Source organism: Microchirus variegatus, assembly GCF_963457635.1.
Source record: "Microchirus variegatus genome assembly, chromosome: 7".
In the NCBI taxonomy this organism is placed as follows: domain Eukaryota; kingdom Metazoa; phylum Chordata; class Actinopteri; order Pleuronectiformes; family Soleidae; genus Microchirus; species Microchirus variegatus.
The window spans coordinates 5266235-5284050 of record NC_139808.1 but is presented as its reverse complement, the minus strand read 5'-3'; the positions used below and the strand labels follow the sequence as shown (position 1 = coordinate 5284050).

Here is a 17816-nt window from a genome sequence, read left to right as displayed (position 1 = left end):
TATATGGTTCTACTTAGCACTTTTATTTCTAAGAGTACACACTCTTAGGAGGGTTCCAAAAGGGTCCTTCTACAAGGGCTGAGGTTCTACCTGGAACCATTTGCTTCTGAAAAACCCTTTCCCCGAAGAAAGGGTTTTTCAAGGGTTCTTGGTAACACTAATGGTTCCAGTAAGAACAATTTGATCTAGAGAACTCTTTAAAACCCATTTCCTGAATAAAGGGTTTTCAAAGGGTACTTGGTGGAACCCTTCAAAAGGGTGCAAGGTTCTACCTGGAGCCAAAAAGGGTTCTCCTATGAGGACAAGCCAAAGAACCTTATATGGTTCTACTTAGCACTTTACAGCAGCCAGCATATTTCTTTTTGACATCATATGAATGAATTCAATAAACCCAAAACAGCTAGTACATCATTTATTATTGGACTTATTTCTAAGTTGCAGCTCAGTCATACTGTACAACCGCCCTGCGTGCTGTGTGTCCCTTTGAGTCATGGTTTATTCACATGGTTCCATCCCATTCGAGTACATGGTGGAGGATGTTCAGCAGAGAACAAACTGAGCATGATTAGAGACGTCGCTCTGGTGCGGCTTATTTGTACGGGGTGGTGATGTTGTTGGGTTAGCGAAGCTGTGTTTGACTGGGGAGGTTTTGGTTGTAGAAAGTGGCCCGAAAACTTCCTCTCTTCCGTCCTCGGCTCGTTCGGTCGGTTTGCGCCGAGCGCGCTGCGCCGCGGTGGAGCGGAGTTGTTTGGTTTGCCGTCTGATTTATGGCCTTGGGGTTTTTAATTTTCTGCTGCCCCATCTCTCTCAAACCCAACACCACAAATTACACTGGGGACCAAACTCCCTTAGTGTTTCTCACAAAATATTGACCTAAAATAGCACAATGCCACAACACCTGTGTCAACAGCACCATGGATGCAGGAAATCGTCCATCATGAGGAATCCAGATAGAGAATATATACTGTACCACCCTATATATATGGGTGTGTGTGTGTGTGTGTTACAAACATGTTTTTCAAAAAATTCAGCTCACGTCTCGTGTTATTAATTCTTACTTTACACTCAACACCATTTATCATGCCACACACACACACACACACACACACACACACACACACACACACACACTGGTTTCCATGACTTCAGAGGACATTACATTGACTTACATTCATTTCCTGGAACCTTTACCATATAATTACTACTGACCTAATCCTAACTCTGACCTTAACCTAACTTTAAAGCATGTCTTCACCTTAAAATATAGTCATTTTCGTTATGGAGGCTTGATTTTTGTCCCCATAATGTGACTGTGTAAACAGATTTAGGTCCCCACAACATAAGGAATACCAGGTTCACACAAACTGCAAATACACTTGTCTCCAAAACTCTCTTCTCGTACACACCTGCTCCTGGTCGTGCACAGTGCAAACCCCCTTTTTTAGTATTTTTCAAAGTCACACTCACTCTCTCAGACTTGGTGGCCACGAGATTATTATGCTACCCCCTGGCGAGACTGACAGGTGTGTCACTATGTGTGTGTGTGTGTCAGTCTGACTGGAGTCTGTCCTCTTGGTATTTATTAGTCCTGGACAGCTGACTTCCCTTCTCTGAGGTCTCTATTTAGCACCTCCTGCTAATCATCGTACGCAGATCCGAGGCTCGTGCTGGATATATGTGCTGTTTACCCACGGACTGCCCACTTCATTTAAGCGCCGACTAACTTTGCATAGCAAATCCCCTTTGTGGTTTATAGGTCCCTGCTGCCCTTTTAACACTTGTGCTACGACATGACAGGCTGCAGCCTGTCACTGCGGAGCTTTTATTTTGTAGCAGCACACAGCAGCTTTCCCTCACTTTGTCGAAACACTTGTCACATGAGCGACGGCTACGTGACATGTTGATTCTACGTGTAAGAGCAGAGCGGACAAATGTGTATTATATTATATGTATATTTTGATAATTTTGAATAGGTTTGAAACTTTTTTCGTGATTAACAAAACAAGATTTTTAGCTTCTTAAATGTGACTATTTTCTTCATTTCTTTGCTCCACATGACAAAGAAATCATTAAAAGGTGCCATATGTAAGAATGTGGCCAAAAACGTAAAAAAAAAGGGTATTATTATCATGCTTGAGCGGTTAGTAACTAGTTTACCATTAAAGGCGCCATATTTACAAATGGCGCCTTTAATGTTAAACTAGTTACCCTGTAGTAAGTTTTATGGCCAAAAACGGTTACTACATTCAAATTCAACATACCGAGGTCTTTTAGGTTTTGTTTTCCGACTTAACTGGCAACCCGTGGTTGCTCGGCAGCTGAGACTCTACTGACTGCAATGATTGGTAGACGTCGCTAGGTGGCGCCACATGATTTCAAAACATAAACATGATTTGCAGTCTGCAAAAGATTTTTTTAAATGCAAATATTTTGTCTGTACTGTTGTTGTTGGTGAGTTCAGTTTGTTATATGAACATTATTCCTGAGTCTCTGTGACATATTAGGAGGATTTTATGGCCAGTTGCTTTAGATTTATTACATAATGCACCTTTAAAAGTGAATCATTTTGGTTTGTGGACAAAAGAAGACATTTGAGAACATCATCGTTTCCAGGTTTGACAAACACTGATCAACGTTTTTTAACGTTTTCTGACATTTTATGGACCAAACGTTTGCTCAATTAATCGACAGATTCATCGATTATGAAAATAATCGTTAGTTGCAGCTCGTTTGGCACGTTGGAAATGATAAAGACACATTTTTTACTGAAAAACGCCACACCTCCATCTGTTGTCGCCATGACATCAGTGTGTTGAGCAGCCTAATTTTTCCCTCTTAAACACCTCCGTTTACATCTTCAGCTGTGACAGTAGTTAGTGTCTGCTCTGATGTGGTTACCTGTAACGACCAGGTGCTTCTTCTGTCGGCTAGAATTAGCCTTAGAGACATTTTTGAACGATGCCTTCTTAATATGAGCTTCATCGTCAAGACTTTTCTCTTCTACGCTTTAAATGCAAACTATGGAAAATATGTAGAGAATTGTGTCCAAACACCGCCTGGAGGACAACGCGAGGTGAAGAGTGACGCCCGTGTCTGACATCAAGGAAACCTTCCCACTTAGTCTTTTTGTAAATTATTCGTAGCCTTCCCTGCAGCGCTCTCACACGAGCTTAATCGGACATTATCTCTATTTCATGAACATGTTCCGACTTAAAGTGCTCGTCCGAGAGCTGCTCATGTTTCTTCCGCGTTGATCACTTCTGTCCACGACTGGGCAGGTGTGGCGGGTGTTAAGTGTCTGTAAAGACCATTTACAGCACTGTTTTAAAAGGGAGGTTTAAGTTTCATTGTGTCAATGTATTTTTGTTTAAAAATCATTTTAATGGTGCATTAATCTACAATTCATTATTGGCTTCTGGGGGTTGCTGTGTCCCCCCCCCCCCCGTGATCTTGTCTTAACAAATGTTACTGTGTGTAACAGCTGTCCATTCAGAGGCTCAAACCACAACATTTACAACAGTGGGAACATGAATTACACCTGTGATGTAAACTGAGATGTAATAAATTACAAGTTTTGACTATGGGTCTCATAGAGTGATTTCTAAAAAGCAGACTTAACCAAAATAAAGGAGTGAAACTTAAGCCGAAAGACAACATGGAGCAGAAACACGGGGAGATAAACACTTTTTATGAGCTTCATAGTATGACTTTTCTCTTCTACGCTTATTTTAAAAAGATTTCGATGACACCATCCCTATAATATTTGTCTTTTCGCATGAGCATGAAACAAAGTGGAGAAACACACATGACTGAATTGAAACAAACTAGATCCCAAAACCCCTCGCAGACACTGGTGAGCAGAGACTAAATACACTGACAGGGACAATCAACACAGGTGTGACAAACAAGACACAGGTGAAACACAATCAGACAATCAGGGAAGACACGGGACAGGAAGCAAAACTCCACACAAGTTACACAGGAAAGAAAAAACTTCAAAATAAAACCAGAAACAGAACTTAAAAAAAAAAAAAAAAAACTCCACATAAATAAAAGTCCAAACAGAAAAAAAAATCCATATAAAAGCGACCTGGACAAATCCAGGGGTCGGTGACAAAAGTTAGTCCCATAAAAGTGAGTCTTTGTGGTATGGTGAAAGGGAAGTGGGAAGCCTAAAATCCGGCGTATCAGTGCGGTGGTGCAGCCCACGGTGTCCAGGAATGTGCACACAGCATATATATGTTCATGATACTCGTGGATTTTATGTTTTTATGTCCAAATAGTATTTTTTTTTTTTTTAATCCTTATGTTTCTATAAATGAGCAGAAGACTGTGGTTTGTTTTGCTCCGGATTTTCAATTCACAAACGTCGCACTGGTTCCTTTGTGTCTGTCCTCAGAGGCCTTTAAAAGCCCTTAAAAATACACTTTAAATAACGTGTTATTGTAGTGCCTTTAATTGTCCTTTAATTTCTACGTGGTTTTCCGTACTTTATTCCGACTAAGAAAGTGTGACTCTGTGATTGTCAGTGTGTGGGTGTTATTTTTTCGTTGATTTATTTTTGCTTGGTCAGGTTTATTATTAACATCCCTTTTTCGCCACAACCGCAGTTGTTTTGTCTGTGATGACCTAACGTCATGTCCCCGTCTCTGTGTGCCAGGTCCTGGGTGTAAGCGGGAGCCGCAGGTGTCGGAGCTCCAATGCCAGTGGACATGCAGCCACACCAGGGGCTGTATCACTATGAGACCTCCACCAGTCAGCCATCCAGAGGGTACGGCAGCCGCCCTCACACCGCACTCTGCACCCGCATTCACACACTTTTACCTCAGAAAATCTATTATTTGGGGTATTATTATCATGCTTGAGCGGTTAGTAACTAGTTTACCATTAAAGGCGCCATTTGTAAATATGGCGCCTTTAATGTTAAACTAGTTACCCTGTAGTAAGTTTTGTGGCCAAAAACGGTTACTACATTCAAATTCAAAATGCCGAGGTCTTTTAGGTTTCGTTCTCTGACATAACTGGCAACCCGTGTTTGCTCGGCAGCTGAGACTCTACTGTCTGCAATGATTGGTAGACGGCGGTAGGTGGCGCCAAATCATGCCAAAACATGATTTCAAAACATAAACATGATTTGCAGTCTGCAAAAGATTTTTTTAATGCAAATATTTTGGTTGTACTGTTGTTATATGAATATTATTCCTGAGTCTCTGTGACATATTAGGAGGATTTTATGGCCAGTTGCTTTAGATTTATTACATAGTGCACCTTTAATGTTTACTTTATTTTTCATTTCTGTAGCACATTGTTTCACATTTCCAGTGAGTATATACACAAAATACTGATTTCTAAAAGGTTATATTGATATGTGACATTCAGATGCACTTTCAAGGAGCTACGTCTCTGTAAAGAGATAGTTAATCTTCCTCGTACGTCGGCACGGCCTCTTCCTGCCAATAAGTTGTCATTTATGGTCGGTCAGTGAGCACAGATTTTTGGAATTTCGACAGGAATGAAGGTATTTAACCTGGCGAGTTCAAAGTGATAACAAGGTTTTTTTCCACGTCTTCATTTTGTTTGACTTCACGCACAGGATTCTAAGTGTGTTTGGACAAAGCCACATGAGCTGTTTAGTTTCCAGTTGTTATGAAATGATCGTGATACAGATCATCTGAATTCACCCTGGGAAAGAAAGAAAACGAGTATCTTCTCTGAACCCTTAGTGCTCATCTGCTCATTCTTCTCTGCCCGCATCTCATTCTTTCGTCGACAAACAGTCTAGAAATCACGTCCGCTTTTCTCCAGGAAGCAGAAACCATCTTCAACTTTTTCAGGGACGAGGAAACTGTTTTCTATTTTAACACAGGGATATTACGAGGCCACAGAAGCAATTGTTGTGGACACGGAGCACTAGCTCAGCCCCTCACCGCACACCCCCTCCTTCCCACTCCCTCCCTTTCCTGATGCCACCCAGGTTGCGGGGTGGACTCGGCCTCTCTGACAGCTGCTAATTACAGGCTGACCAGGCCCTGTTGCGCTCTGCATGACTGCCTCGCGCCCCACTCAGGTTACCCAGAATGAGCGAGAGAGTCGGAGAGAAAGGTGGTTGTGCTGAACAGAGAAGGACAGAAGAGGAGATAGAAAGAGAGAGAGAGAGAGAGAGAGAGAGAGAGAGAGAGAGAGAGAGAGGAATGGCAGAGAGGGTGAGGGAGTGAGAGAAAAAGAGACGGGGGAGGGAGGAAGAGAAGAAGAACAGAAGGGATGAATGGTGGAGAAGAGAAAGGGAGAAAGGGCCCGAGAATGGGAGAAGGGGAGGTAAATTCGGGTGGAACTAGGGGGAGAACAGTGGATTAGAAAGGACAGATTAAGCTCCTGTGTGGAATACACGTTTTTTTGGGTGACAGAATTTAAGACGTGAAAGGAGGAGGTGGACGGATGAAGTCTGCTCATGTAAGAAAAGGAGGGACGGAGAGAAGAAGAGGAATCAGAGCAGAGCAGGAGAGAGAGGCAGCTCAGCACTGAGACCGAGGGAAGGTCAGGGAAAACATTGAAATTCATGAGAGGACTGGAAAGTTCCTGTTCAGCTTTACTTTACTCTATCGGGAAGGGGGGAAAACCCCCAGTTTAGTAAGTTTCCATCATGGAGACTAAGATAAGGGCTATACGCCATCTACTGGTGAGAATGAGTCATCACAGCAGATGAGTGCGCTTGTGCTACACTAAATTCAGAGGACGACGATTGTCATGATTACACAGTCATTGTAGTGGCTCAGTGGAGTAAATAAATCTATATACTTTTGTATTTCACATATTTATTTTGTTCTAAAATGATCCATAACATTATCATTTATATTTTTGCAGCACTCTTGATGACTTGCTGCTCCTTTATTTTGTTGATACACAACATATTTTATGAACCTAGAATAGCTTGGACTCAATATTTGATGCATGTGTTGTATTTCAAATTGAATTTTTATTTCTTATGCTAGATATTTGCTCTGATATTTGCACTACACCAGGAAAAAATCCTGTATCCTATTGTTTTTAAAGCTGAAATCAAGTTTTTTTTTTCCATTCTTTTGTTGTCATTTCTCTATTATTTTCCTAATTTATATATTTAAAACCCATGCGTTTGTTCTCGCATTTGCAGCCTAGTGCCATCAGACCAGTCTCCCTACAGTGATGTGTCTTCGCTGCGCTCCCAGCTCCACAACGGCCCTCCCCAGGACTGCCGAGCCATGTATAATCCCATGACTTCCACGATGACTCATGGATCGGGACCGGGGCAGGCGATTGGCCACAGCATGGATCAATATATGAGGCCCCCTCAGGCCCCACCACCCCACAGCATGATGGGCCACAGGGGCATGCTGCCCACAGAGGGTGAGCCACAGTCAAGAGTATCTTTTACCACCACCTGAATCTCACAGATGCTTCTGGTTTGAAGAAAATGACTCAGATTTTATAATCTGAGAGAAGTTAATGTTTATGTCCTGTTTCTGTCACACAGGAGGCAATAGCACCCCCTACTGTAATCAGAACAACATGATGTCCTCTCATCATAACTTCTGCCAGGTTCAGCCTGGCTCTGATCAGATCGGGTCTGGTGATGGTAAGGAATCACACACATAGTCGTGTGGGAAGTAGCTAACTTTAAATGTATGCGCATGTGTTTCATTAAAACGTCTTTTTTATCGTCTAGGTTCAAGGTTCTCCACGCCTCGTTCCATGCTGAAGCTGAGCAAAAAGAGAGCTCTGTCCATCTCTCCTCTGTCCGACGTCAGCGTCGATCTACAGACGGTGATCCGGACGTCGCCCAATTCCTTAGTGGCCTTCGTCAACTCGTGCCGCAACCCCAACGGAGCCAGCTCCTACGGCCACCTCTCCGTGAGCGCCATGAGGTCAGATAATAAACTGAATCAACAAATACACTCTTGTGATGTTGATATTATAAAAGCCTCGGGACATTAAAGCTGCAGTATGTAACTGCTGCAAATGCTGCTTCTCTTTTGGTTTCATGAACAACGTTATTTGTTTTGTTTACTGTGTCCTTCATCTAATAATGGGCTCTGACAAACAATACTATCAGGCCTGACTGAAGGAGCGTTTGTGTGTATACAGCAGCAGAGCGAAAGAAGCATTTATCCCGTCAAACTGCTGAATTTGATAATTCAACATGTTTGCACTCATCCCACTTTTCTAGCACAATGTTGCCGTTGCCTCCGTTCGTCTTGACTTAAAGGGATACTTAAAAAATATAAAAGCTAAATCACTTCCTGTGTGCAGCAGTGTAATGTTGCCAGGCTACACAACATCTAAACACTGCTGTACTGAGGAATACAGTGAGTCGTCTGCTTCATCAGCAGTGTGTGAACTCGTTTGACAACGGTTTGAATCTAATGGACATTTGTTTCCATTTAAAAGTTAATTTTCGTTCTTTAGCCACATTGAGCCACAATCCCACACCGACATTATGTGGTGAGCATGAGGTCATGAAAACAAGAAAATCCCCTCACACAGAGTTGAAAAAAAAAAACAAGTTGCAATACCGGAATAATTACAATATATAAATGAATGAACTGCAATAAAACACCCATACACATGTATCAGATAATGAAGGAATCATGTCATTTGACAAAATTGTTTGACATTCATCCACAATGAATTCATATTTTTTCATAATTTGGCCACTCTTTGTTAAATTACATCCATCAGCTGTTCCTTAAACTGTCACATTGTGTTTTCCATCCCTCCACAGTCCGTCCCTGGGTTATTCCAGCAACATAAACTGTCACTCCAGGCAACAGGGTGCCATGTACGGGGGAGGCGGGGTGACGCCTCTGGGCGGACACACGCCGGGTCCCTGCCAAGCCTCCCGCTTACCTCCACACAATCCTCGGCTCCACGCTCCACCCAAGCATGGACATGTAAGACATCTCTCTCTCTCTCACTTCCTTTTACAAAGTGTAAAGATTCAGCTGTCAGTGCACCTTCTGTCGCTGTGAGAGGAATAGAATGGGAGGTGGGAATAGGAAGTTAAGAGCATGTGATGAGGACTATTAAAATGTGTGTTCACCGTAAACTTTATTTATTGTGCAGCTGAAAACAGAGCCGGGGCTGGGCAGTGTGATGGACGGCATGAATATGAAGAGCTTGGAAGAAAGGTCAGAGGGAGACGTGGCCAGTCCCTCGTCCACCGGGACTCAGGTAAAGACTCGTCATGAAAATGTTGTTTTCCCACTTTCACATTTTAGTGTTTGCATAAGATTTGTATATATAATAATGCAGGAAAAGGAAAAGTCTTTGTCTGTAGAAGACACATGTTTATATCCTGCCGCGTACCGTTTGAACTGAAATAAGTCAAATAAAATGTTGTTTTCTTTTCTGTTTGTGCATCCCAGGACCCTCTCCTTGGTCTGTTAGACGGCAGAGACGACCTGGACAAAGACGATGGGAAACCAGAGCCAGAAGCAGTTTATGAAACCAACTGTCACTGGGAAAGCTGCAACAAGGAATTTGACACACAAGACCAGCTCGTTCATGTGAGACATATTGATCTATAGACGCCGAAGGGTGGAGAAACAAGAAAGGGGAAACTATTAGAAAGTTTGAGCGGTGTTATAATAAGATGAATCCTTTTTTTTTATAGAAATGGTATCTACTGTAGATCCCTTTTGATTATTAATTTACTTGACTGCTTTTATCTTTGCTCTGCAGCACATCAACAATGAGCACATTCATGGCGAGAAGAAGGAGTTTGTGTGTCACTGGCAGGAGTGCTCTCGCGAGCAGAGGCCTTTCAAGGCCCAGTACATGCTGGTGGTTCATATGCGCAGACACACTGGAGAGAAGCCACACAAGTGCACTGTGAGTCGATCTCATTTTTATCTATCTTTATCTTATGCTTTTCTTTATTGCAACGTGTTTTTAACAAAACAACTGTACATATGTTTTCAGTTTGAAGGCTGCAACAAAGCCTACTCTCGTCTGGAAAATCTAAAGACTCACCTGCGCTCCCACACCGGGGAGAAACCATATGTGTGTGAACATGAAGGCTGCAACAAGGCTTTCTCCAACGCTTCAGATCGCGCCAAGCACCAGAACCGAACTCACTCCAATGAGGTACTGTGATGCAAACAAAGTCATTTTATCGGCATAGGTTAATAGCTAATGTCTACTTTTGGATATGCACTTAAGCAAGAATAATACTGACATAAACAAGGTAGACAATGCAAATGATGACATGCAAGATGATACTCATAAACTAGATTATGTGCACTGACTGATACTTTTGCTCTTTTGCAGAAACCTTACGTATGTAAGATCCCCGGTTGCACTAAACGCTACACAGACCCGAGTTCTCTACGCAAACATGTGAAGACGGTGCACGGCCCTGAAGCCCACATTACCAAGAAGCATCGCGGAGACACGGGCCCTCGGCCACCTGGGTCAGCTATGACACCTGGTGGCCAAAACTCTGAACTGCTGCTGGAGAAAGAGGAGACTCACAGGGAGGACTGCAAACTGTTGGCACCTGAGACTGCCCTGGTTAGTGCTTTTGTTTTTATTTATGGCCTGCAATTCAACTAACTGAAAGAAGGTTTTTCATAATAAGTATTAAACAACAACAAGTCATTTATTGCATATTTGAATACATTACAGAAATCTCAGCCAAGTCCTGGTGGTCAATCGTCCTGCAGTAGTGAACGCTCTCCTCTAGGGAGTGCCAACAACAACGACAGCGGGGTGGAGATGAACTTAAATGCAGCAGGCAGTTTGGAGGATCTCACAGCGCTAGAAGATGGAGTAGGGGCTGGAGGAGGAGGAGGAGGTGGAGGAGGGGAGCCAGGAGGTCTAGGAGGAACAATGGGTATGTCAACACAGGCTTTGAAGAGACTGGAGAACCTGAAGATTGACAAACTGAAGCAAATCCGTAGACCTACCCCTCCTGGCCGCTGTGCCAACAACAAGCTACCAACACTTCCTGGTAAGTTCTAATGATAAATCATTATTGCTTTTCTTTATCAGTAGATCAAAATTGATTTGCATTGATGAGCTGTCTGTAACATATTTTCTATTGGATGTTCATTTTCAGGTACAGGAGACAATCACGGAATGTGTGCACCTTCTCCACTGCTTTCAAATCGACGCGTCATGGAGTTGTCTAACCATGAGTTAGGAGGTGGAGCTTCCATCGGCTGCTCTACTAATGACAGGAGAGGAAGTGGCACCAGCAGCCTAAGCTCTGCTTATACCGTCAGCCGTCGCTCCTCCATGGTGTCTCCTTATCTGTCCAGCAGGCGCTCCAGTGAGGTCTCACAGATAGGAGGGACAGGAGGAGGAGGACAGTGTCACCTTCTTGGCTCAGATCAGAGTGGGGGCGATACCCTCTCCCCCGAGACCAATCGTAGAGGAGTTCCATGTCCTGGAGGTGGAGGTTTGCCAGGTCTTCCAAATTTAACACCCGCCCAGCAGTATAGCCTAAAGGCCAAATATGCTGCAGCAACTGGTGGACCACCACCTACTCCTTTACCCAATATGGAGCAGCCATTAACTCCAGGCAGAAGAGGAGGCATTTTGAGTGAATATCAGGGGCAGCCTCTGCCTCCTTTCATTCAGCACAGTGGTCCACGTAGACACAGTGCCAACACAGAGTATGGCACTGGTGTTATCTTTCCTCACCAGGCTCCAGGCAACAGCAGCAGGCGAGCCAGTGACCCGGTTCGGCCATCAGCAGATCCGCAAGCTCTTCCAAAGCGTTTCAATAGCCTTAACAATGTGTCTATGATGAGCCGAAGGAATGCGCTGCAACATCGTGGTTCTGACACCAGTCTTTCACGCCACCTGTACTCCCCGCGGCCACCTAGCATTACTGAGAATGTAATGATGGAGTCCATGGGTATGGAGCCACACCTTGCCCCTGTTGATACCAGGGAACGTTCCATGATGATGCCCCCTGGAGAAAGAAACTTCAGGGGATATCAGCAACAGCATCAAACTCTTGGAGGAGTTGGAGTTGGAGGTCCTCTTCCAAACCAGCTGTCCCCAAGCCATGACTCACTGGGCTGTCCAGACCAGGGTTACATGCAGGGGCACTACCAGAACCAGGCAAGGGAAGTCACTTCTAGGACTGGCGGAAATCCAATGGCCCAAGAAAGACCCATTCATCCAGACGGCGTGGCAAATACACTTCTCCAGCAGGCTGAGTACAGTATGAGCAATTGCCAGCTCAGTCCCTCACGTCCTCAATATCCCAGCATAGGTCAGAGCGGTAACGCTGGAGGCCCATGGAGTGACACCCACCGCCATGTCCAAACTTCCAACCATGCTCTCCAGAATCAGCGAGCAGCACAGTATCCAGAGCACGCCCTGCAGCAACAGCAGACACAGGCCCACTTCACCAATCCGACAGGGCTCTATAACAGTCCCGATGGAACCCACAAACTCACCATCAAGCCTGAGCAGCAGTTTCATCCCGGGATGGGAGGCAGAGATGCCTGTCAAAATGCTAAACTCCAACAACAGCAGATGCTCCTCCAGCAAACTCCGGGTTACCAACAACAGCCCGGCCAAGTTATGATGAGGAACTCTAACAATCCGAGCTGTGATTTTCAAGGGCAGAACCAAAACTCTTACCCAAATAGAGGTGGGTTGAGTTTGGGTTGTGCTGGGCCAGCTCTCGCAGAGGGCCAGAGATCAGAAACCCCCATGATGCAGGTGAAGGAAATGATGGTCAGGAACTATGTACAGTCCCAACAAGCACTCATGTGGGAGCAGCAACAGGAACAGCAGCAGCAAAGTGGAATAAAACCTTCTTCTCTCTCTGACAATATGGATATGAGTGGCCAGACAATGATGCAGCACAGTCCACAGCACCAAAACCAGAATCTGTATTCTAACCAGACCTATCCCTCATACCCCAACCAGAACTTGGTCATGAGTCCTCCAGCCCACAGCCAAGGACCTGCGCCCGTGACATGTAAAGACCAGCAGCTGACAGGTCTCCCAGGCACATGCTATGGTCAGGAGATGGTAGTCCCCAGGCCTCCTCAGGGAAGGAAACCCCTCAGTCGCCAGAATAGCCTCTCGCAGGTAGGAGGAGGCTACCTGGGCAGCCCGCCTCACCTCAGTCCTGTCCATTCTACTACCAGCCCTAGACGAGGGGTCAGGCTGCCTCCAGTTCAGCATCCACAGAATGAAATGTTTTCTCCTTCCAATAACAACAACATTTACTACTCAGGTCAGATCAGCATGGAAATGGAGAAACACATGGACGCCCAGAACGGGCCTTGTAACAACCAGCAGCATAACATGCCATCAAACCTTGGTCCAACGGGTGGAAATAAGCCCTCCCCAATGGCTCCTTACCCAGAGTCCGGCCCCATCTCCAATGACTTAGAAAACCTTGACCTGGACAACACGCGCATAGACTTCACTTCCATCATCGATGATGCCGAGTCGTCCTCATTCAGCCTGGTTAGCAATCCCCTTCAGGGTCAGCCAGGTTCTGCCTCCCAGGCCTCGTCCCGCCTCACCACCCCCCAGACTTCTGTCAGCCTAGTTGCAGGTTCTGGCCTGACCAACATGGCTGTTGGTGACATGACGTCCATGCTTACCTCGCTGGCTGGGGAGAATAAATACCTGAACACACTGTCTTAGAAGACGCATATATTCAGGATAACACTCAAATTGAGTCCTTGGCATGGTCTTAATAAGGACAACCTGGAGTTCCTCTTCCTTATCATGATTTTCTCTTGGACATTATGGGGTATGACTTTTGAATGGAACATTTCATATATTGGATCATTAGTCTGGACTTTTTTTTAAATACATCCCCACAAGCCTTTATGAATGAACACAACACATTAATCCTTCTTGGAGTCAGGATCCTGGATTTGCAAGGGGTTCTGTTACTACTGGATACCAATGTTTGGGAATAACAATATACCATAACGCATGCTGGTTGCTGGCTGAAACTAAGCTAATGTGATGTGGTCCCTTCATGGGTTTCAAAATTGTTAAAAGTCACACCTTAAACCTTAAAACCAAAGGTGCCTGATCACTCTCACTCCTTGCTGTATTCCTCTGCCTTTGGTACTTAGTATTTTTATGCCTGACATGAAACTGATCCTGAACTTTTTCCAAGAAGGCATTCCAGTCACACGGGGGCGCCGTGGCAACAGTGGAGCAGAGAATGATACGTGTAAATACGTTTTTATATACATTTATATATGTTGTTAATATGACAATGAGACATTTGGAGCAAAATCATCCTCTGTCTCGTGATCGACTGCTTGGATACTGAAGGTTAAACGTTCACACGGGAGTTAGTAAGATAATACTTTGGCAGGCTGAGAAAGATGTGCTTTTTAGCGATTGAGAATTTCATTTCTCGGTGCTACTAAATATTAACCTGTATGGCTAGATTTTCTCATGAACTCTGTACCAGGAGAGTATTCACACACAGGAACCACGTTGTTATCCCACAAATGCAGACACAGACACTCAGGACTTTGAATCTTTGGTGTTGAAATTGTGTTCTTTCCAGACAGAGAGTTTGCACTCGACATGTTTACTGTAAAGTGTCCCTAAAGCAGCTGTGTGTACAGTGACGTTTATCGACGTCAGACACGGAAAAGTGCCTTGTCATCTCTAAGGTACATAGGCTACATATGAGTAACGCTAAGTAAGCTAATGTTACACGATATATTCAACTCAACACTAACCAGACCTACGACTCGTACATGACTCAGATGAGGATGACGGCTTTTTATTTTCCTTTTAATGAAACCTGATTCAGCTGGTATGTATTTGCTAAGAGATCAGTAATAGTTGCCTGCATTTGAGAAGGTACTGAGGTAAATAGTACGGCGCTGCTTCACGTTGGCTCTAATCCCAAAGAGGAGTTCATTGGAGACAAAGAAAAAATCTGCATCACTAATTCAAGACCGGGGATCAACGTTATGAGTTGCCGCCGTTGCAGTGAAATGCATATTTTGTGGGTACACTGAGGTACTTTTTTAGTGACTGTTAATCGTATAGGAAAGAATGGCTGGAGTAATTTTACACTGTGGCTTTGCACTGACTACAGCACTGTCTGGAAAGGTCTCTGTCTTCTGACGATTCACACGAACCTCATTTTGCTAAGAATCACAGACTTATCACAGTATTTTTTTTATTTTTTTTTGAAGAACACGTCTGAGAACAGCCAGACTCAATAAGAAAATATCACTTTGAAGCATTGTTTTGTGACTGTTCAGGAAAACCACAACACAAAGTGTTATAATTGCCTTTGCAGGAATGAACATTTATTCATATTGGTACAGTGTACAACCTACCAAAGACACCTTAAAATGAAAGTAATGCACAAATAGTCTACTTTTAACACAACACTAATACTAGCAACAAGCAACACTGACTGATAGTGCTGTTCTCTAGAATGTATGAGATGTTTTGTATAAAGTGATCTTTTTATTAATGAACTTTATGTACGTCTTCTCTGTGCTGTGCGTGTGTGTGTGTGCGTGTTTATAACTGTCATCCTTCAATTCTGACTTTTTTGCTGGCAAAAGAATATCACCTTTAGCAACAGAAAGATATAATAGTAGCATAACTGTAATAGACAGAAAAAAAGCCACGTGATATATTTTGTGTACAATTTTCTACATTTTTATACAAATGTGCTATATTTTACCAGTTCATGAATAAACATGTTCAGTTTGGGATGGATGCAGAATGTTTGTCAAAGTTATTTTCTTTCAAGATTTCAAGATTCTTTGACAGAATTCAAACTTCAATTTTAGATAAATAAGTTAAAGATGACTCTTGCCTTTTCAGCAAAGGAGACTTTGTGACCCACGTGGAAACAAGGCTTTTCTGCATGGAGTTTGCATGTGTGCCCCGTGTTTGCATGGGTTGGGGATTAGGTAAATTTCGGATACTCTAAATCACATGTGTCAAACTCAAGGCCCGGGGGGCCAGATGTGGCCCGCCACGTCATTTTATGTGGCCCTGCGAGTGATTAATTGGTCTTAAAAATCTGTGTTAAAATAGGTCCATAGCTGCTTTAAGGCATGCATTGACCATAAACTACATTTCCCACAATGCATGGCGATTGCGTTACCCGCAAAGTGACGGCACCGCCACTAGATCGCAGTGTATCTTGCGACGAGTGAAATTGAGATTGAGACTGTGATCGGGTTACATCTATAATGCATCAGGTTTGTAACTTGAATAAGTAATAAATACAGAAAGTTATTTAGCAATATGTCACGGAGCAGTTACCTTTATTTTAAATTATATTTGGTGACATTTAGTCACATTTATTCTGTATGACAGTTACATCTGGCCCTTTGAGGGTAACCATTATGCTGATGTGGCCCTCAACATCATAATACGACCCTCATGTGGACGATAAAGTGGTAGAAAATGGATGGATGAAGTTAAAGCTGCACAAAGCAAGAAGTGAGTTTAAGAAGAGTGGCTGCTCTGCTGGATGACACCAACAAGATAACGTGCCGTGGTTGTGCCGGGTGGATTTTTGCAGTGACTCTTTTCCTCCAGTAGAGTGCAGTACTGCCTGAGAAGATGCACAGTGCCTGTTGCATTCACTTCAAATGAAAAGCATAGTGTGGCCTCTTCTTTCTACATGGTTTCCCCCCCCTGCAGTACCTGTTATTGCATTAATTGTGATTCAGCACAACTCATGCAGAAAATAAAAGTATAATCAATTCAATCATTTTTTCCCTTCATGGATTGAATAGAAAAGCCTTTGTTATGAAACTGTTTTAGACCTTTTTTATGAATTGAATGATCTGCTATAAGCAGTTAATACAGTGTAAAAAACACATCTGTTATTCGTGACATCAGGGTCTTTGTGGCACAGTGGGCTGCTGCTGAATGCTATGATAATACAAAATAAACGTTACTACTGTTAATATTCTCACCATCACACGTGTGCTTTAAAGCATGTGTCACTTGTCAAGAGGCTGATGGGAAAAGCTGAGGAAAAAAACAAAACATCGACTGTCTCATTTGATACTTCATACTAGTAATTTCCCAAACTCTCGGGCTTGCGCCTCCCTAAAATTAAGTCATGACTCAGTGGAGTCATTTATCTATTTATTTATTTATTTATTTAATTTCACGGTGAAAAGGAGAAACAATTTTGTGGGGAGGGGGGAAACAAAATCAGTAGGTTCAAGGTGTATTTATTTGTCATTCCAGCCATGTGAAAATACACCCAGAGAAGGAATGAAATAGCAGTTTATCGCAGTCAGAAAGGAGACACAATGAAGGCGCATGTGAAAATGCACCCACAAAAAAGACAATTTATAGACTTCCTAAAGTGGAATCCAGGGATTAAGTTGAAATATATGTCCCCAATTTATATTTGCTGATAAAAACTAATAATGAATTTGACCACAACTGCTGAAAAGATTCACGGTGTAGTTTCACAAATTTGTTTATACTATACTAGTTTATACTTTTTAACAAACTTTGGAATATACCCACTTAATTTCATTAACTACACTTAGAAATAAATGTGCTCACTAGAACCATATAAGGTTCTTCGGCTTTTTATAAAGGTTCCACCAAGAACCCTTTTAAAACTCTTTCTTAGAAATAAGGGTTCCAAAAGGGTTCTTCTACAAGGGTTGAGGTTCTACCTGGAACCATTTGCTTCTGAAAAACCCTTTCCCTACTAAAGGGTTTTTCAAGGGTTCTTGGTAACACTAATGGTTCCAGTAAGAACCATTTTGATCCAGAGAACCCTTTAAAACCCCTTTCCTGAATAAAGGGTCTTAAAATGGTTC

General features: G+C 43.2%; 1 protein-coding gene across 1 annotated transcript; it reads left to right on the top strand.

Moving 5' to 3' along the window:
* Window positions 1-4700: 4700 nt before the first annotated feature.
* On the top strand, window positions 4701-13659 carry gli1 (GLI family zinc finger 1; the record flags this gene model as incomplete). The annotated part of the gene is made up of 12 exons (XM_083892919.1): window positions 4701-4771; window positions 7151-7383; window positions 7511-7612; window positions 7703-7901; window positions 8759-8927; window positions 9100-9207; window positions 9402-9542; window positions 9718-9867; window positions 9958-10122; window positions 10306-10548; window positions 10663-10987; window positions 11096-13659. The coding sequence occupies 12 exons, from the start codon at window positions 4701-4703 to the stop codon at window positions 13657-13659; spliced, it is 4470 nt and encodes a 1489-aa protein (XP_083749045.1).
* Between the last annotated feature and the right edge of the window lie 4157 nt (window positions 13660-17816).